The 21,369-nt window shown below is 33.6% G+C and overlaps 4 protein-coding genes across 5 annotated transcripts in view; 1 reads left to right on the top strand and 3 right to left on the bottom strand.

Moving 5' to 3' along the window:
- LOC100639579 (CAP-Gly domain-containing linker protein 4-like) overlaps nucleotides 1-1,721 on the bottom strand; it is a 9,073-nt gene extending 7,352 nt beyond the window's left edge. Inside the window, exons 1-3 of the mRNA XM_020001804.1 lie at nucleotides 1,676-1,721; nucleotides 1,205-1,340; nucleotides 621-903 (exon numbers count right to left, since the gene is read on the bottom strand). Coding sequence (XP_019857363.1) covers nucleotides 621-903; nucleotides 1,205-1,310 — 389 coding nt within the window. The 5' untranslated portion in view covers nucleotides 1,311-1,340; nucleotides 1,676-1,721. The remainder of the gene's footprint in view (nucleotides 1-620; nucleotides 904-1,204; nucleotides 1,341-1,675) is intronic.
- A 502-nt stretch (nucleotides 1,722-2,223) lies between these two features.
- On the top strand, nucleotides 2,224-4,578 carry LOC109585673 (uncharacterized). The gene is made up of 3 exons (XM_020001803.1): nucleotides 2,224-2,522; nucleotides 2,571-2,909; nucleotides 3,057-4,578. Exons 1-3 carry the CDS (start codon nucleotides 2,411-2,413, stop codon nucleotides 4,424-4,426), a joined length of 1,821 nt encoding a protein of 606 aa, XP_019857362.1. The 5' UTR covers nucleotides 2,224-2,410; the 3' UTR covers nucleotides 4,427-4,578.
- A 483-nt stretch (nucleotides 4,579-5,061) lies between these two features.
- On the bottom strand, nucleotides 5,062-12,577 carry LOC109585671 (CAP-Gly domain-containing linker protein 3-like). Its single transcript, XM_020001802.1, has 10 exons — nucleotides 12,524-12,577; nucleotides 12,126-12,215; nucleotides 11,022-11,086; nucleotides 10,068-10,155; nucleotides 9,482-9,622; nucleotides 8,964-9,072; nucleotides 7,391-7,482; nucleotides 7,133-7,202; nucleotides 5,542-5,751; nucleotides 5,062-5,123 (listed from the first exon to the last, which is right to left on the bottom strand). Exons 1-10 carry the CDS (start codon nucleotides 12,575-12,577, stop codon nucleotides 5,062-5,064), a joined length of 981 nt encoding a protein of 326 aa, XP_019857361.1.
- Nucleotides 12,578-12,588: 11 nt separating this feature from the next.
- On the bottom strand, nucleotides 12,589-20,205 carry LOC109585674 (uncharacterized). Of its 2 annotated transcripts, none has more exons than XM_020001806.1 (2): nucleotides 20,020-20,205; nucleotides 12,589-13,524 (listed from the first exon to the last, which is right to left on the bottom strand). In XM_020001806.1, the coding sequence occupies exons 1-2, from the start codon at nucleotides 20,195-20,197 to the stop codon at nucleotides 12,704-12,706; spliced, it is 999 nt and encodes a 332-aa protein (XP_019857365.1). In that variant the 5' UTR covers nucleotides 20,198-20,205; the 3' UTR covers nucleotides 12,589-12,703. The 2 variants fall into 2 exon arrangements, with proteins under 2 accessions (XP_019857365.1, XP_019857364.1); XM_020001805.1 differs by lacking the exon at nucleotides 12,589-13,524 and adding an exon at nucleotides 15,724-15,838 and having other exon boundaries at nucleotides 19,227-20,205.
- Between the last annotated feature and the right edge of the window lie 1,164 nt (nucleotides 20,206-21,369).

The following is a 21,369-nucleotide window of genomic DNA, read 5'->3' on the forward strand; positions in this document are numbered from 1 at the left end:
ATGGGCCAAATTTTGCCAAAAATGAAAAGTTGAAAATTTTCCATTTTTATAACTTCATCTGATACGTATACATGTTCTTATATTGTGTAGAAAATTCGAGCTGATTCCAATCAAAATTGGATTTTTCACGAATTTTTAAAGTTGCTCCAATGAGGCCAGCATACATGTACCATGTACAGTACATGGCTTTACTGAAGAGCAATGCAACAGAAATACAGTACAATAACTACATGTACAAGTATTATGGAAATTTCTACTGCTGCTATTACATTAATCCGATGTACAATATATCGTATACCGGTTTATTTTTTGCGGTAAAATATTTTCGCAAATTTTTATGTTTTTTGCTCCATCGTGGAAATTATGCATCCCCATCTCTATTGCCATGTGGTGCAGTCTGCAAGCTATTCAAAAAATTAATTCTGTGAAGTCCTAGAAGTGTAAGATCTCCGAAAATTTTCTACCACAAAAATAAACCGGTATAAGGTACAGCTACATGTAAGTAGGACATTCAGTCTTACCCAGGAGCAAATTATTATGGAAAAGTTCACTCTACTATTACATTAATTCAATGTACAATGTACAATATAATAATAATAATGTAGGACATTCAACCTTACCCAGGAGCAAACTTGACAGCTCCAGCATATCGAAGGACTCCTTTATCTCTCCCGGACACTATCACATGATCCCCAACCTGGAACTCTGAAGACATCTGCACATTGGAATGAGCCTCAAAAGCTCGTGCCGTCGTGAAAGACTCGTTCTTCATTCTCGAGTCTGAAGGTGTGGTAGCTGTTCTCTTTGCCCCTCCTACTGCTCCTCCTCCTGTGACTGGAGGGAGGGGGAGGGATCGATGAGGAGGAGAGAATTTAGTGATCCTCTTTAGCGCAACAAATAATCCTAAAATAATAATAATGATAAGAAAAATGTAAATTTTTGACAGATTTAATTAAGTACATGTACAAGAATTTAATAGTCTTAAAATAATAATAAGGATAATGGAACTTTCTTAACATAGTACAAAATTAAATAGACTTACATGTACATGTACATGTACATGTACATATAAAATATTTTGTGCAAAAGCTAAAATATTAATAAATGTATACAGTAATTATTATACATTAAATTATATGTAAATGTATTTTAATTCTGCATCTTGATAAAATACTAAAAAAGTAATTATTATAAATGCATGTACCTCTTTTTGGTTTACAGGAGAAGTATCTAATGCCAGCATGAGAGCCATCATTCCTTCCAGACTCATCATCTAACTCAACACCAGCCCACACTCCTGAAGAAAACATGGTGTCACCAGCAAACCTCAGGGTACCTTTCTAATAGGAGAATAGAGGGAGGGAGAAAGAAAGAGAGAGGAATGAGAGAGAGAGAGAGAGAGAGAGAAAGAGAGGAAGAGAAATGATGAACAAGGTAGAGTGGGGCCGACATGTACATGTATAAATAGTACAAACGAACATATAATTATTTATTATTATTTGAATTTTAGTCTATTATTGTATTACTACACAATAAGTACAACTCACTACAACTACTCCACCACATAATTAAAATAATTAAAGTAAATGAATTCAACAATAAAATTAAAAATACCAAAATTACATGCATTGTAAGTTTATAGTAATTAAACTACAATGTAATTCCCCTCTCCCACCTTCTCTTTAATATATCTTGCTCTCTTTCTCAATCCAGTGTAATTCCTCTCCTGTTAAACTTCTTCCTTCCCTCCCTCCCTCCCTCCTTCTCCCTTTCTCCCTCTTCCTCTTTCCCTCCCTCTCTCTTCCTCTCCCTCCCCACTCTCCCTCCTTCCCTCCCTCCCTTTCCCTCCCTCCCTCCCTTTCCCTCCCTCTCTCCCTCTCCCTCCCTCCTTCCCTTTCCCTTCTGTTTCCTGCTCCCTGAATCCATAATAACTCTATCCCCAACCTTCACTCCAAGACTCTCCAGTGTTACAGATTCATCAGGACTACCTGACGCTTGCGTACTTGGTAAGCTACTCAGTCCTGGACTGGGTCCCTCTATAGCTCCTGAGGAATCCGGTCCTTCAGTACCAGCCTGTGAGGGTAATGACTGCTGCTGCTGTTGTTGTTGAGATGATGATGATGGCTTGGAGTCTTGACGTGAGAAAGAGACATTGTGTTTCGTTGTTGAGGAGGAGGAGGAATCGGTTTTAGAACCTTTACGAGCTAAACAGAATAGAAATTATAGATTAATTATTATACATGCAGCAACGCATGCATACATCATACTAATAATATTCATGTATATGAATAATATTGACTGAACACCCACCAAGTCTAACAGTGGGCGGGCTCAGTTATTTAAACCAGAGATAACTCTCTCTGTTTAAACTATTCAGTAAAGACTGCTAAAATAGCCACCTCAGCAAAAAATGGACCAAGGGAATATGTGGATGAGAAAAAAGAAGCCTAAGTTAAGAAGATGCAAGAATTGCTCAAACTTGGTTGATAGGTGTTCAAACAACCAAAGATTCCAAAGATTCTGTAAGTTTTAATGTATATAGCACATAGTAACTTTATTTTTATACACAGGCGCCATACTTACTACACTCTCATGGATAGGTTTCAGAATAATATGTTTTATTACTTGTCAATATGTACCCCATGAAATAAAAGGCAGTAGACTTTTCTCGGATAGGAATAATGAAAGATTTAAGACTTTCCTTAGCAGTCTCTTTACTATCTACACAGTAGCTTTTATTGTAGGGATTGGATCTCTTGTTAATATTTGGCCAACAGCATTGATATTCTATGATGCAATAGCTTGTCCTATTCAGTATTTCAGTGTGTGTTACACCATATTGACATATGATAAGTCAAGTACAGGGGATGGTTTACCTAATCTACTGTTAGATGCAACAAGCAATCCAGGTAAGAAACAAAAGCGACTTTGTTAATCTACTTTCTTCTAATCTACTTTCTTCTAATCTACTTTCTTCTAATCTACTTTCTTCTAATCTACTTTCTAATTTCTACTTTCTACTTTCTAATCTAATTAATCTACTTTCTTCTTTTAAGACCAGATAAATGACAATATCACAGCCAGTGAAATAAAAAATTTCATAGCATATGAACAGTTTGTCCTACTATTCTCAACAGTTTCAGGAACAATATCTTATCTTATTTTTATATATTGTGTCCTGTGTCCTCTGTATATTAGAAAACATGAACCATGGGTTACAATACTTGGTAAAGATGAATATGTGACTGCTGGAAATCAAAATGTTCCTAGAGGTGAAAATGTTCCTGGAGGCGAAAATGTTCCTGGAGGCGAAAATGTTCCTGGAGGCGAAAATGTTCCTGGAGGCGAAAATGTTCCTGGAGGAGAAAATGTTCCTGGAGGAGAAAATGTTCCTGGAGGTGAAAATATTCCTGGAGGTGAAAATGTTCCTGGAGGTGAAAATGTTCCTGGAGGTGAAAATGTTCCTGGAGATGAAAATGTTCCTGAAGGTGAAAATGTTCCTGGAGGTGAAAATGTTCCTCAAGGCAAAAATGTTCCCGAAGTACTGAGCCCACTTCATCCATTTAATGACAATTACAATCAGACCAATGATGAAAATGGCAAAAAAACAAGTACTGAACTTGATGGGAATGAATGGATCAGGTTTTGGATATTTTGGTTATTCAGCATTGCTCTGCTGATTAGCATGTGCATAGTGTTCTTCATTCACTACAATAAAAGACAATTTCTCCCACAAAGCAGTGGCATCACATATAAATACAATACTGCTGCCACTGCAGTATTTGAAAAAGTCACAGCAGCAGCATACTTCTACTCGCTTTTCTGCACCATATCAACTTGTTTCATTTTCTCAAAGGTGATGTATGGAGTGCAGAACAAATGCAAGGGTCTGTTCAAGAATAAAGACACAATTGAGAACTTTATGGAAGAAGATAAGAATTTCATTAGAAGGGCCATTGAAACTCAGACACCATTTGAAATGTGGTTCTTCATCCATTGGGCTATGTATATCATAACTTCCTTTCTCTCTCTCTCATTTTTCTTTGAAGCCATTAACAAGAAGATACAAGCTACATTAGTCGATCATGACTCTGGGATTGGCTTTCATAATTTAGAGCTTGCACTAATTGCTTTACTTGCACTGTCTAATTCCTTCTTCTTCCTTTATCCATGTATCAGAGCTGCTGGTGTCACTGAGTCAAGAAAGAGCCTCATTCGTGATGTGAACAATAGCATTAATTTTAAAAATAATAATAACAAGAAAAATGATAAAAGGAAAGCTTTCGTTAATTACCTGAAGGAAAAGAATTATGGCTTTCGTCTGAACATCCTTTGTGCTCATGTCAAGTTCAACCTCAACATTGCCTACATCTCAATATTCATTGGACTGTTAGGTGTACTCATTAAAGTTGGTAGTAGCATTTAACATAAACACTGCATGCTTGCTTTACATTTGTGCTTTGTTTAGTATATTTTAGCTAGGCTTGTTTTTACATCGATAACTTTTGGTTTCTATGTATACAGAATAACTCTAGTATAGTTATCTTGCTATTGCTATAATTGTTTTATCATTTTAATTTTTGCTGCTGTTTTGATATACATGTACTTATTTGTATCGTTACATTTGGTTTTTTTGTTTTTTTTGGTTGCTTTTTTTCCTTAATTGCCTAATGATATTTTATTGAACTGAAGTTCCATTGTTCCAAAAGCACAGGTCACACCATAAAGGGAGGAATAAGATCAATCTTTTCTACAATAGCTCAATAGCTAGCAGTTGTAAAGATACAATACTATACTAACACTGAAAGAATAACAGCATTACCTCTCTATGACAACTCTCCCATATAGCATTACCATAGACTGTATGCTGTTACTATGCATAATGTAATAAAAGCACTGTGTATAACACCCATCAATTGCTCCTGCAAGTTCTGTAGTAACACAATCTGTCCTTAACAATGCATTGTCTAAGAAAGTACATGTACTAAACCACCTCCAATCCAAGCAATGAATGTAGATGTGCAATGATCCACTCTAATCTGAGATGGATTAGCCTTTCATTTATCCATTCATGTAATGGAAGCAAAAGAATCTATTGATAGTACTTGACTTGCTGTCATTAACTGAATGATAATATAAAACAATAACCTTAATGACTGTACTGTATTAGGATAGTACAGCCACTCTGATGTTACTGGACCTTTTACAAGTGAAATGATTGATAATAATTATAATGGAATACATGCTAAAATAATACATTGCATGTACATGCTAAAATAGCACACACATACAGTGCATGTACTACCGTATAGCTCCAAATTTTCATCAGTTAAAAATTTCCCCAAATTCTTCAGGTATTTTTGTTTGACAAAATTTTTAACTTTGGGTACAGAAATGGCAAAAAATTCTATTGACAAAAATTAATTCTTAAAAAAATTTATGACTGACAAAAACTTGGAGCTACATGTACATGTACATGAATAAGGTACATATCTTAATATGCAAATACAAATAAATGTACATGCATGTATACAAGCCTACCTCCTTTCAAGTTAGAAGTGGGTGTGACAGAGAGCGTTGGTTTATTACTGGCCGGTGACCCACGGGACCCACGAGTGCCAGTGGAGGAGAGAGAATGAGCTGAAGGTGACTCGGAACGACGGACAGTCTTAATAGGAGGACGAGATAAGGAGGCCTCATGTAAACAGTCTCTCAGCTCCTTAGCTATTAGTTTATCTGAATTAGAGGAGACTGTATGGGGAGAGAGAGAGAGAGGAAAGGACGGAGGGATACATGTACATGTATATGTACAGATAAAACATGAATAATACAACAGAATAATAAATGTACATGTACAGTATAGCCTGCTATTGTGGACACTCTAAAATAAGGAGGCCTCTATAATGAGGATAGGTAGTATCAGTCCCAATACAATAGTAATGTGTATTAATGAACCTCTGAAATAAGGACAGGTTCATAATCAGGAGGGTATTATTGGGTACCAAGGTGTCCGGAATAGACAGGCCTGACTGTACATGTACATGTACATTATTTTAATACATGTGCTTGTAGTACATTACTATACTATATCCCAGTTGAGTTTGGGACAAGAAAAACTGGAATAACTTTTTATAGGAAAGTGAGATAAGGATGAAACTTTCACAGGTTCTTAGTCACCAAAGTCCATCAAAATCTGTGAAACCTTGGGTCTCTTAACCCTTGGAAACCCTGAAAACCGGGTTCTCCCTATAAACCCAATGGCATACCAAAGCTAACTGCAATGACATTCATGATGTCATAGTTTACATAAGCACATGTAGTTGAGCGCCCAAACTGATAATTCTTCTTTTAAAAAGCTAACAGAGCAAGATTTTCTGATAATGATGGCCTTTATGAAGATTAGTCCAGCAGCTATTGTACTGCTTATCAGCAGCAGAAAATATTCCACGCAGCCGCTTCCACTTCCGTCCCAAACTGAACTGGGATATAGTATACATATATGTGACCATAATTGACAAAAGGGCCCTTATGGCGGATTTTAAAATTCATCTTTAAAATGAAAAATATCAACCTGTGAGTGCTCTGTTAGTCAACAATTGTTTCTATAAGCTACATAGTAACTTTTTGCATCCTCTGGAGTAATTTTATGATTAATGGAGCTCAGGAAGTTGGATTTTTTAGGCTATAAAGACCAATTTTCCTATCCGCCATAAGGTACCTTTTGTCAATTATGGTCACATATTGTTAAAAATTTTCTTTCTCATCTTTTGCAAACATTAATGGCTTTAATATACACATCTACATGTACATGTATATACAAATGTACACTAAGGCCTGGTTTACACGACTACGTTTTAAAGTAAAACGGATATATTTTTAGTCGGATAAGGGTCTCGTTTACACTAAAACACAAGAAAGCACATCAAATCCGAACAAAAGAAAAACGAATACCAAAACAGATAAGTCTATAAACGAATGATAAAGTCCAATAAAAACGCAGCTGCTGGATTAATGTAAACACATGAAAACAGTAATAGCAAAACCAATGCAGATTAGGCTAGTCGTCGTATATACATGTACATGTATATACAAATGTACACTAAATAAGATTTTAATAATTATTTGATTGTACCTTGTGGAATGACCTCGTGAGGTAAGAGACCAGTAGCATCAGCAAAACCAGCATCAGCTTTGTACTTCAACTGAAAAAGAGAGAAAAGAATAAAAATTGAGAGTCATTTCGAAGTTAATTTTTGGAATAAAAGGGCTTTAAAGTACAAGGTATTTTTTTTAATTGGCCAGTTTTTCAAAAAGGCCATAACTTAATAAATTTTACTTTAGAATCAGCTCATAGCATAAGGACATTAATATGCATCAGTAATTAGCTAACCAGGGTCTTAGCAGACGCCAGTGAGAGGCTAGCAGCTGCAATGTGTAACGAGTTCCCTCCATCAAACTGAGAGGAGATGGTAGTCAGCAGTACTATGAATATAAATGATAATAATATTATACGGCAAAAATGACACTTGTTACATGAAAACGTGTACATGTACAATAAATTTACATTTACATGTACTTGCATACACATGTACTACAGTAAATGCAAGAATTAAGACTTTGACAAGAAGCATGGACTTTTTGGAAAGAAGTCCAGTGTATGGATTATGATAAGGATTTTTAGAGCAACTTGAAATATTCCTTTAAAAAATTCAAATTTGATTGGAATCAGATCAAACTTTCTACGCAACATAAGTACATGTATATGTAGCAAAAAAAGCTATAAAAATGGAGAATTTTATACTTTTCATTTTTGATGAAATTTGGCCAAAATGCCTGTACTATAGTACAGGGACTTTTGCCCAATTTTTGAGCAACTTTAAAAATTCATTAAAAAATTTAAATTTGATCGGAATCAGCTCAAACTTTCTACGCAACATAAGTACATGTATATGCATCAGAAAAAGTTATTGAAATGGAAAATTTTATACTTTTCATTTTTGATCAAATTTGGCCAAAATCCCTGTACTATAGTACAGGGACTTTTGCCCAATTTTTGAGCAACTTTAAAAATTCATAAAAAATTTAAACTTGATTGGAATGAGTTAAAACTTTCTACACAACATAAGTACATGTATATGTATCAGAAAAAGTTATAAAAATGGAGAATTTTATACTTTTCATTTTTGATCAAATTTGGCCAAAATCCCTGTACTATAGTACAGGGACTTTTGCCCAATTTTTGAGCAACTTTAAAAATTCATTAAAAAATTTAAATTTGATCGGAATCAGCTCAAACTTTCTACGCAACATAAGTACACGTATATGTATCAGAAAATGTTATAAAAATGGAGAATTTTCTACTTTTCATTTTTGATGAAATTTGGTCAAAATCCCTGTACTATAGTACAGGGACTTTTGGCCAATTTTCGAGCAACTTTAAAAAATTCAAAAAAATTCAAATTTGACTGGAATCAGCTCAAACTTTCTACACAACATAAGTACACCTATACGTATCAGACAAAGTTATAAAAATAGAGAATTCTATACTTTTCATTTTTGATGAAATTTGGCCAAAATCCCTGTACTATAGTACAGGGACTTTCGCCCAATTTTTGAGCAACTCATAAAAAATTCAAATTTGATCGGAATCAGCTCAAACTTTCTATGCAACATAAGTACACCTATATGTATCAGAAAAAGTTATAAAAATGGAGAATTCTATACTTTTCATTTTTGATGAAATTTGGCCAAAATCCCTGTACTATAGTACAGGGACTTTCGCCCAATTTTTGAGCAACTCATAAAAAATTCAAATTTGATCGGAATCAGCTCACATGTATATGTATCAGATAAAGTTATAAAAATGGAGAATTCTCTCATTTAAATTTTTGACAAAATTTGGTCAAAATGTACAGTGCTACAAGCCATGTACATTTACATGTGCATATACTCTAAATCCCCACCTGGATTATGTTCACAGAGTAATTCTACAACCTCCGCACAATCAAAGAACACAGCATAATGTAAGGCATTCATGTCTGTCCAATGACACTTTAGATCAGTACTGGCACCCTTTAATGGAGGAGGGGGAGAGAGAGAGAAAAAGAACAAAAGAATTATATACATGTATGTACATGTATTAGTGATTAATAAATGAATTAAAATTGAGTAACGGCCATTTTTAAAGTAGCAAATGTTTTAGAAAATACCCTGTACTATAGCGAATGCTTTTTGCTTTTTTTCTGAAAAATGGGTGCATCCATGCCATATTAATACATGTACACAGCAAGAGTGCTTAGATTCATTTATCACAAAATGAATTCTTAAAAAATTTTATTAATCTAAATGCATGCACATGTACATGTACAAATAAACTAAGTTTATTCAAGCGAGCCAAAAACATCAAAATTAAAACTTATCCAAACAAATACAAATATCCCAATCATATCCTAACAATATCCAAACTAATAATGGCCCATACTTTATTGAGTAAAGTGTTAACGAGGTTAGCAGCTGTGGTACCATTGCCTATGCCCACAGCTCCCGCCTTTGAAGCAAAGTGAAGCAAAGAGAGATCAGTTAGTCCATCCTTATCATTAACATGTGCTCCTCTTCTTAATACCTGTTGGAATATGAGGAGAAGAGAGAGAAAAAATATTAAAGATACATTGCAAGTGGTTATAGTTATACAAATGTGCATTACAAAAAAGGAGAGAAACAAAGAAAAAAGAGAGAAAGAGGAGAGAGAGAGGATACATGAGAGAGTATGCATGAAAGAGATAGAGCAATAAAGATACATGTACATTGTAAGTGGTTATACATGTACAATGTGCATTACAAAAAGAGAGAGAGAGAGAGGGAGGAAGAAAGAGATTAAGAGAGAGGTAAAATCAATAAAGAAACATCAGAGACAGTATAAAATTAATGACAAATATTTTTCGTAATGTTCTGTACATGACATACATGTACATACAATGTTTTTTATATAAATATTATCTACATTATGTGTGTGTGTACATGTACATATGTATAGTATGTACATGTACATGTATGTCACTTATACTAACCTCTCTTGTTAATAGCGTTAGGTGTCCTTGAGTCTGTGGTATCCATTGCCTCATGATAGCAAACAACTGAGATATAGTGGTCTTGGGACTAGAGGGAGAGAGAGAGAGAGAGAGAAGAACAAATAAGGATATAAGGATAAAGGTACATGTACATGTACATGTGTATATGTACATGTACATGTATGTTATGGAAAAGGGATAGAACAGAAGTGCCAAAAATAGATAAAAACAATAGTACAATACTGGTTGGTAGGTATACATATACATGTACATATTATGTAGTAAAGAGTACAAAGAGGGATAGGCATTTACAATCTAGAGGACCATGAAAGGTAACAAATACTAAAATACAAATGTACTTGTACTGTAGGATTAGTAAATAAAATGAATGATGTACATGTACAGTGTTCATAACAAGTACCAGTACATACATGTACATGTACATAAGATGGATACGCCAACATACAAATTACATGTAATTTTTACGATATTGTGTGTGGTGACTTCCTTCCTGATATAAAAGTAATCGTTATTTTAGAGTAAAAAATACAAAATAAAAACAACACGTACCATCACTCTATGTATACATTATGTTCAACAAAACGTAAAAATTACACAGAGCAGATTGTTCTTAATATTAATGCCACCATGTTAACACATATGTACATGTACATTAAGACATTCATGAATACAGTACATGCACATGTGGTACTTTTGTTAAATTCTGCATATTTAAAAAACAGCTACTACTTACATGTACAAGTACATAGAATTAACAATAAGAACATCAATAAATGTAATAATAATAAATATAATGTATAGTAGACTACATAAAATTAAATATAAATAGAAAAGAGAGTAGACAATAAAGTACAGTACATGTACATAAGAAGTGAATTAATTATGTAGATACTAAATCAATTGTATTGTGAATGGTTTGCTTGAGACTCATACTTTGAAAGGACGTCCTGACAACTGCTACAGGTTGGATCAAAGAAACAAAGATCAGCAGCACGACACTAGAAGAGAGAAACAGAGAGAGAGAGGGGGGAGATAGGGGGGAAGAAGAGAGGGAGAGAGAGAGGGAGGGAGGGAGAGAGGGGAGAGAGAGGGAGAAAAGGAAAGAGACAGACAAAAGAGTGACAAAAAGGAAGTGTAAATGAAAGAGGAGAAGGTGAGAGAGAGAGAGAGATACAGTAGGAGAGGGGGAGATAAAAGGATTCAAATATAATTATCAAATCCCAAGAGTGATGTACATAATGAACTTACAGACACACACTAAGGACTACAGTCATCATACCACAAAACTCATGACAATTGAACAATAAAACTATTGACAGACTAAGGGGATTTCATTGGATATCTTATAAGGGGAGACTGTGGTTTAACTGTATACATTAATAACAGTATACTGTATGTGTTGCTAAATTGACATTTCACACTTGGTACACTAGTAATAGTAAGAGTATTGGTAGCAGTAATGCAGTTAAGTTGATACATGAGTAATAGTAATTATAGCTTAGGGAAAGAACTCTTGATTAAGAAAGTACCCTCTCTCTATCAATCACTGACTCATAATACAAACTAGACATAACTGTATAACTGTATGACTACAATGTACATGTACTCTCATTACAATGTAGAAGTACTCGTATCATGTCAAATTTTAAATTGACCATTAAAATTAAATCACAAAAAAAACACAAGAATACAAACTGTCTAATTCTGTCTTACATGTACATGTTGATATACACTATACAGTACATGTATAATACATGCAACTGACAGTATACAAGTGTGTAAAGACCCAGTACATCAATGGAGAGGATGAGAGAGAAGAGATGAGTGCAGGTGGTGGTATAAAAGGTGGTACACAGTACATGTAATATCAGACCATGGAACATCAAACCAAACCACCAAACCACAAAGAAATGGGGAGAAAGGAGAAGCTACTTATGCAATATATATGCTACTCGGATTACTGCTTCCTTTATAACTGTTAACAGTCAATTCTGAATCCTTAACAATCATAAAAATGAGCAATAATACAATTCTTACTTCTTCACAGATAGGTGCTTCGGCGCACGGGTGAACTACAGGGCTGTCACGGGTAGGGACGGTGAAATCGACTATTGTGAATCCACCAGACTATAGGAAATATAAATAATGTTAGTAGAAGCAAGTGATATTGACCATTTTGTCTTCTCTTCTTCTTGCTACACCACCATTGACGCAGCCACGCCCTAAATAAGATTCAGCCACACCCTAATTAACTATTAATGAGACACTCCCACTGCTATGAATAATAATAATATAATCTTACAATGCTCAGGAATGAGGAATGCTGTTGCTGCAAATTATTCTTTACCTAACAACAGCACATTTAACTTTAATAAATTAGGTTTTCAATATTGTCAAACTACACAGTGCATGCAATATACCTATATCAGTCTCACCACTATGATCTTGATTGACAGTTTGCTATTGACATCTACAATGCAGTGCCACATTATGAACCAAATTAATGGCTGACACATTTTGAAAGGGCAATTTCAAAAAAATAGCAACAAAAGCAATCAAAGCCTACACAAAGCAGAGTTTAATATTAACTAAGAAGCTAACCGAAAATTGTTATTTTAATTTCGATGAGTATCTTCATTAATACTGCCATAAGTAGCAGCTGTAGCAATATATCTAGTAAAGGCGGGTTGTTGATCCTCTTCAGATACATCATCCATTCTACCAGGAACATGTTGTTCATCATATTCTTGTGGATTCTCCATACGATCAGCAATCCAATCATCATCATTACCAACTAATGGCTGATGGTCTTCTTCTTGATTTCTGTTAGCCACTGGATTATTTCTTTTATGATAACGATAACATGATTTTATCATTTTGTATACCTGGTAGATTATATAACCTGGTATAATAATGACAAAAATTAGACCATTGATAATTAGTGGTAGAAATAGAAAAATGTTTAATATTATTACAAAAACAATATCAGATTTAACCGACTTTGAGATAAGAATAGAATTAACAGTGCTTGTGCATCCAAAAATTGTTGTTACAAACAGGATAAGAAATTCAGCAAAATTATGAACATTTCTTTGGAAAGGACGAAAGATGATAACTATTACTGCTAGTAAGAAGGAACAGCAAGCTTGAGAAATTGGTATTGAAATTATGGAATAATATCCATAAATGAATTGACTCAAAATGATTATTCTTGCCAGTAGGTATAGTCCAGCCATGAAACGATAATCATAAGTATTCTCAGTTCCATTCTTATAAGGACCAGTAAACACATCACCCAGTGATATCAGTAGCTGTTTCCTCAAATGTAAACAATCAAATAACTTATGAAACCATTTGAATGGATAAAAGAGTATATAAAGTGTTGGTAGAACAATCAGAAACAATAACACTAAGATTGCAAAGAAACCAGCAGCACCATGCTTTACATCAAAGTAATTCTGCTTTATATCATAATAGAACTTAGTGTCATTAAAGCTAGATGTACTGTTTGCATCAAAACTCAATAGTTTAAAGGAAGTGGCAGCTAATTGAGTGAAGCAGAGTATATATATTGATGCTATAGAGTGAGTAAAAGATGGTTCAATGCCAGTCATACTCCAGAAACGAGCCATGCAACGATGAAATGGTCTAGTAATAAATATTACACACTTGTAACCTTTATCATACAATGTTATCCAAACATAGAGTAAGAGGAGGAGGAGCAATGGATAGAATCCTATCACATACCAAAATGAGATAGCACCTAATGGTGATGTATTAGGTGATATACACATAAAGTAATTATAAATAAATTGAGTGAAATCTAAATTAAATATATTGCATGGTACTTCAGTTGGTGATATTAATGGGATATTGATTAAAAAGTTATAGTAATGATAAACAGGGAAACTTATTGTCATTATTTGTGAATAGAATACCACTCCATTAATAGATCCTTTGGTTAGTTGTATATTTAATATTATTATTAATAATACCATGATTGTGATAGGTAATATTTCTATTGCAATAAATACCAGTAAACCATATTTATCGCATTCAACACATGTTTTAAAATTGTTAAAAGGTACTCCCTTCAATGCACAGTCTACATAACACTCTCCTGTAGTATTGTCAATACACGGATCATTAGAGTTTTCATTATAGTTCAGGAAGTTATTGCGGTAAGGAAGTTCATATGATGGCTTTCCCATATCACAGGTAGGTAGATCTAATGTACAATTTGAATCTTCTGATTCGCATGTAGCAGTTACATAAAGAGTTTTATTAATTGTTACTTTAAACGATTGAATGTAAAGAGAAACTTTAACAGGACCAAAACCAATATATTCACTAAAACATTTATTGATTTGATAGCATGGTTCTTCAGGGTCAAAACAGCTTGATTTTGAAATGCTATAAATCTTGTGATCAACTGAAGAGTTAATACTAATACGAACATCAAATTCATAATTCCAATCAAATTTTTTATTGGTAGAAGGATCAATGACCATAGCAGTAAATGAAAGATACTCACACCGACAGTTGCTATTATATTGGTAATAGTCAGAACAAGAAAGGTCAGTGTCAATAAAGTCTAACTGTAAATCTAGACAGATCTCGTAACCCAGTACTGGTTCATTGTGTGTAGTAATATCAAAGGATGGTTCAGCACATGTAACAGGAACATTGTTACAATTATAAAGACTAACACATTCAAATACAATATACCTCAACCAGTTATATGAAGAAGATGAAACATGTAGACACGTGATACTAACCTCTTCATATCTACTACCATCCCTCATACCAATAATACTCACGTTATTCCTCAGTAGCTGTTGCTCTAGTAGACTAGTGGTGTCTAGTGTATATGTACCAGGAGACAGGTTGATAAGGATACCTGATGAACAGTTGTATTGTAGAGTAGCAGTTCCTTGTATAGCTAGATCAATAGTAGCACAAGGTGTTTGAATTCCTCCAGTCCAACAAGAGGTATTGTTGATACCATGAGATGAACTGACATAGATCCTACACTCCAAACCAGCAGCAGAATATACTAGAACAAGAGAAAGAAGAGAGACAAGAACCACTCCAGGAGACATCATTGCTATGGATGGTTGGAAAGCACAAATACACCCCAAAATTCTTCAAATACACCCCAAAATTCTTCATGGATTGTTTTGACATAACTCTTATCAATAAACCATTGAAAGATGAGAAGGAGATATTGTAGCTAAAAGAGGTTCACAATAGCTCATTCTACCTATAGACTAAAAATTAAGAGCATAATCAAAGATAGGCCTATAATGTGGTAGAAATATAAAGTGAGAGAAAGGGAAGAAATATTGCTGATGCAGCATCTCATTGTAGCATAAGAAAGGAACATTATATCATTATTATACTATCAAGAGTACATGTCTCTTTTGATACTATACTGTTGCTATTTGCTGAATTACTATCTCTATATCATTATCTTTGTACACTTTTGTTTAAAGTTTGCACTGTATTGTTTATTACTTTGCTGTGTACTTTTTGAGCCTCAAATTAATCATGATTTGAATCAAGTATAAATAGAGAATTCTCTTAATTGCAAAATTGATCAAGATAATTGTCAGCCCCTCATGAAAATGGTAGTTTTTCAAAGCTTTTTTATAAACAAAAGCAATCAAAACCTACACAAAACAAATATAACTAAAAAACAAACCAAAAAATCTTAACTTCAAACAGTATCTTCATCCACACTGCCATAAGTAGCTACTGTAGCAATATATCTAGTAATGGGTTGTTCATGTTTTTCGGATACATCATCCATTTTACCAGGAACATGTTGTTCATCATATTCTTGTGGATTCTCCATACGATCAGCAATCCAATCGTCATGATTACCAACTAATGGCTGATAGTCTTCTTCTTGATTTCTGTTAGCCACTGGGTTATTTCTTTTATGATAGCGATGACATGATTTTATCATTTTGTCTATTTGGTTAACCATATAACAAAGTATAAAAATGCCAAATATTAGAGTATGGACACATGGTAGCACAACTATTGTAATTACATATACTATGCTAAAACCATCATTAGAAAAAGAAGCAACACTATTTGTGCATCCAAGTGCTGTTACTAAAAACATAATTAAAAATTCAGAAAAGTTATGAATGTTTCTTCTAAATGGACGAAAGATGATAATGATTACTGCTAGAAGAAAGGAACAGCAACCTTGAACAATTGGTATTGAATACATGAAATAGTATCCATAAATGAATTGACTCAAAATGATTATTCTTGCCAGTAGGTATAGTCCAGCCATGAAACGATAATCATAAGTATTCTCAGTTCCATTCTTATAAGGACCAGTAAACACATCACCCAGTGATATCAGTAGCTGCTTCCTCAAATGTAAACAATCCAATAACTTATGAAACCATTGGAATGGATAAAGGAGTATATAAAGTGTTGGTAGAACAATCAGAAACAATAACACTAAGATTGCAAAGAAACCAGCAGCACCATGAACCCCCTTAAAGTAATCCTGCTTCATATCATAATAGAATTTGAGGTTAGATAAACTGTTTAGATTAATACTTAATATTTTAAAGGAAGTAGCAGCTAATTGAGTGAAGCAGAGTATATATATTGATGCTATAGAGTGAGTAAAAGATGGTTCAATGCCAGTCATACTCCAGAAACGAGCCATGCAACGATGAAATGGTCTAGTAATAAATATTACACACTTGTAACCTTTATCATACAATGTTATCCAAACATAAAGTAAGAGGAGGAGGAGCAATGGATAGAATCCTATCACATACCAAAAGGAAATTACTCCTAATGGTGATGTATTAGGTGATATACATAATGAATAGTTGTAAATAAATGAAGTGAAATCTAAATGAAATACATTGCATGGTATTTCAGTCAGAGGTAGTATATCTAAATCAATTGCACCATCATAATAATAATGATAAGAGTAATAATAATGATAATGGAAATAATAAATGAAATAACTTATTGCTATTATTTGTGAATAGAATACCACTCCATTAATAGATCCATTGGTTAGTTGTATATTAAATATTATTATTAATAATACCATGATTGTGATTGGTAATATTTCTATTACAATAAATATCAGAGACCCATATTCATTACATTTGACACATGTAGATGGATCATTTATTAGTACACTCTTTGATGTACAGTTAATGTAACACTGCCCTGTACTATCATGGCAATAGCTATTAGTATCATTGATTAAACAAGGGAGGTAGTATGCAGTATTGCATACTTGTGATTTGATGTTGCCAACTCCTCCAGTTGTACAAAAGGTATTGTTGATACCATCAGATGAATTAACATTGATCCTACACTCCAAACCAGCAGCAGAATATACTAGAACAAGAGAAAGAAGAGAGACAAGAACCACTCCAGGAGACATCATTGATTCAGGGCCACTATGTCTTAAGGTGCCAAAGTGACAGTTTACATAACACATCAATTTCATAGTGTCTTTTCAGGATGTGCTTTTATTTGCCAAATTGTATAGAAAGTAAATTAGTGTAAGAATTCACTAGTAACAACTTTTTGAAGAAACACTATAAAAGTATTCTGCCAAATTTTAAAATCAAAATATTAAGAAATCAAATCAAAATGACTATATAAAATCAGAACTATACAGTCCTTGATCACTATAAGTGTACCTAGTGCACACAAAACACACATGATGTGTACAATGATACAACCACTAGTCAACTAAGTATATATAGGTTATACACATGCACCGAGGTACACCGTAGAGGTTTCTATGGTATTTATTAACCGAGCGACGCGCGCAGTCGCGAGGTTAATAAATACCATAGAAACCGATACGGAGGTGTATAACCAACTTCTACCATGACACTTGAAAAACAACTACCAGCTGCTGATAATAAGACCACAGTTGACATACATACAACATATCTAACAGGCTAGGCCAGTAAAGAATCAACCAAACTTGACAAATGGACTAATAAGAGCCTGGCATAAGCGTAGAGTACCAAACTGCCAATCAATTAATTATTTAACGAGATAGGTTTATATTTTTACGAGCTAGGTTAAAGGCCTTTCTACACTTGTCCACTTTGGATCCAGAATTGCAACCTATTAAGATAGAATCCTCTTTGGTTGTGTTCACACTAAGCTACTTTGAAGAATTAAAAGTGAATTAAACTGCATTGGCTTCTACAGGTTATGAATATTTAATTGAGATCAACCCACTTCAATCCACCTCTGGATGTGGATTGACTGGATCTAGCTTCAATCCCAATTCAAGACAAGTGTGAACAAGCTAATCCTGCTTTAATCATGGATTTTGTCTTGATTTTGGATCCAAAGTGGACAAGTGTAGAAAGGCCTTTATATGAAAAATAATTGACCTCCAATAATGCAATCTGATTGGTCAATCGCAAAGTGGCATGGTAGAATAATAATAATAACTAATGAATGACTCACTCACTACAAAAATAAATAAGTAAAATCTAAAATAGATAGGTTCATGTTTATGTAGCAATCATAGCAACAAGTGTTGCTATGACAATGAGGACAGAAGATACCCAGGATTATCATCAGTTGGATTAAGAGTACCAGCTATGGCTATGTTGTATTGGTCTTGTGTGAATGTAAAATTACCACAACTCTCTTAAAACAGCAGCCTATATATATTTGGGGGGTTGTTCAAAAAGGTTCCATTCAAGAGTCAAGACTCCAATTCAATGCAACAATTATATAATCAGGCCTAATATAATGCATTACAAAGTGTTAGCAATTGTAGAATTTAAGAAAGAAATTTAAACATTATTATTACTATTACTGTAAAACTGTTTCCATTAGCTGGAATATAGATTGCTATTACACTGTTCCATATTTTTGTACACTTGCCAGTTTGCTAGGCCCAAAATTTCCATGACTTGATTGGAATCAGGTAGATGTAGAATGAATTATTGTCGTTGCATGCAGTATTGACAATACAAAAAATTAATTTTTAAAAAACAAAATAAATCAAAACCTACAAAAACAAATTAAATAACTAACAAACTAACCAAAAATGATTTTTAATTTCAAAAAAGTAGCCATGCACTTCATTGCTGAATGCTGCCATAAGTAGCAGCTGTAGCAATAGTAATGGGTTGTTGATCCTCTTCAGATACATCATACATTCTACGAGGAACATGTTGTTCATCATATTCTTGTGGATTCTCCATACGATTAGCAATCCAATCAACATCATTACCAACTAATGGCTGATAGTCTTCTTTTTGATTTCTGTTAGCCACTGGATTATTTCTTTTATGATAATGATAACATGATTTTATCATTTTGTATACCTGGTAGATTATATAACCTGGTATAATAATGACAAAAACTAGACCATTGACAGCTGGTAACAATTTAAAGCTAAATTGTGATTGTATTGAATAATCAGTAGCAGAATAAGAGTAATAGTTAGGTGAGCTTGGGAGAACTAAGGAACCAGTTATACTGCTTGCACATCCAAGTACTACAGTTACAAACATGACTAAAAATTCAGCAAAATTATGAATATTTCTTTGAAAGGGACGAAAAATGATAACTATTACTGCTAGTAAGAAGGAACAGCAAGCTTGAGAAATTGGTATTGAAAATATGGAATAATGTCCATAAACAAATTGACTCAAAATGATTATTCTTGCCAGTAGGTATAGTCCAGCCATGAAACGATAATCATAAGTATTCTCAGTTCCATTCTTATAAGAACCAGTAAACACATCACCCAGTGATATCAGTAGCTGCGGTTTCCTCAAATGTAAACAATTTAATAACTTATGAAACAATTGGAATGGATAAAGGAGTACATAAAGTGTTGGTAGAACAATCAGAAACAATAACACTAAGATTGCAAAGAAACCAGCAGCACCATGAACCCCCTTAAAGTAATCCTGATTCATATCATAAAATAATTTAGTGTCATTGAAGCTAAATATACTGTTTGCATTGAAGCTCAATATTTTGAAAGAAGTGGTAACTAATTGAGTGAAGCAGAGTATATATATTGATGCTATAGAGTGAGTAAAAGATGGTTCAATGCCAGTCATACTCCAGAAACGAGCCATGCAACGATGAAATGGTCTAGTAATAAATACTACACACTTGTAACCTTTATCATACAATGTTATCCAAACATAGAGTAAGAGAAGGAGGAGCAATGGATAGAATCCTATCACATACCAAAAGGAAATTACTCCTAATGGTGGTGTATTAGGTGATATACACATAACATAATTATAAATAAATGGAGTGAAATCTAAATTAAATATATTGCATGGTATTTCAAACTGTGGAAGTACTGACATATCAGAGCCATGATAATAATAATAATAATCACGAGAATAATAATAATAATAATAATAATAATAAACAGAATAACTTATTGATATTATTTGTGAATAGAATACCACTCCATTAATAGATCCATTGGTTAGTTGTATATTAAATATTATTATTAATAATACCATGATTGTGATAGGTAATATTTCTATTGCAATAAATACCAGTAAACCATATTCATCACATTCAACGCATATGTAAGGAATGTTCAGAGGTATTCCACTTGATGGACAGTAAATATAACACTCTTTAGTAATGTTGTCATAACAGCGACTATGAAAATTGCTAAAGCAAGGAAGTTTGTATGGCGGGTTTTCTGTATCACAGTTGGATTGTGCACAGTTACCACTAAAGCATTCAGTTGTTATGTTTATAGTTGTATTAACACGAAGGTTTAGTGCATAAATATATAGTGACAATTCCTTAGAACTATTATCAATAAAATTAAAACACTTATTATTCACTTCATATAGATGTAATTCACGAGAACCATTAACTGCATAGCAATCATGATATGTAGAGGACTCAATACTAAAGCAAACATTAAGATAATATTCCCAATCAAGTGACTTGTTAGTACAAGTATCAACAATTTTAGCAGTAAATAAAAGATACTCACACTGACAGTTCTCATTAATGTAATGATCATAGCAACCTAGGTCTGCATCAATTTCTTCAAAAACTAATTTATAATGTGGACAAACCTCATCCCCCAGTACTGGTTCATTGTGTGTAGTAATATCAAAGGATGGTTCAGTACATGTAACAGGAACATTGTTACAATTATAAAGACTAACACACTCAAATACAATATACCTCAACCAGTTATATGAAGAAGACGAAACATGTAGACACGTGATACTAACCTCTTCATATCTAC

This window comes from Amphimedon queenslandica, unplaced genomic scaffold (assembly GCF_000090795.2).
Source record: "Amphimedon queenslandica unplaced genomic scaffold, v1.1 AMPQUscaffold_13026, whole genome shotgun sequence".
NCBI classification, from domain to species: domain Eukaryota; kingdom Metazoa; phylum Porifera; class Demospongiae; order Haplosclerida; family Niphatidae; genus Amphimedon; species Amphimedon queenslandica.

Coding starts and splice junctions, on each gene's coding strand:
- LOC109585671 (XM_020001802.1), bottom strand. CDS start 12,577: ATGTGGCACTGCATTGTAGATGTCAATAGCAAACTGTCAATCAAGATC. Junction 10,156..11,021: donor TGTCAGGACGTCCTTTCAAA/GTATGAGTCTCA, acceptor CTCTCCCTCTAG/TCCCAAGACCACTATATCTC. Junction 5,124..5,541: donor CACTTCTAACTTGAAAGGAG/GTAGGCTTGTAT, acceptor ATTATCATTCAG/TTAATGACAGCAAGTCAAGT.
- LOC109585673 (XM_020001803.1), top strand. CDS start 2,411: ATGGACCAAGGGAATATGTGGATGAGAAAAAAGAAGCCTAAGTTAAGA. Junction 2,523..2,570: donor CCAAAGATTCCAAAGATTCT/GTAAGTTTTAAT, acceptor TTTTATACACAG/GCGCCATACTTACTACACTC. Junction 2,910..3,056: donor AGATGCAACAAGCAATCCAG/GTAAGAAACAAA, acceptor TCTTCTTTTAAG/ACCAGATAAATGACAATATC.
- LOC109585674 (XM_020001805.1), bottom strand. CDS start 20,197: ATGACTGGCATTGAACCATCTTTTACTCACTCTATAGCATCAATATAT. Junction 15,839..19,226: donor ACTATTGCTACAGCTGCTAC/TTATGGCAGCAT, acceptor TACAGTAGCTAC/TTATGGCAGTGTGGATGAAG.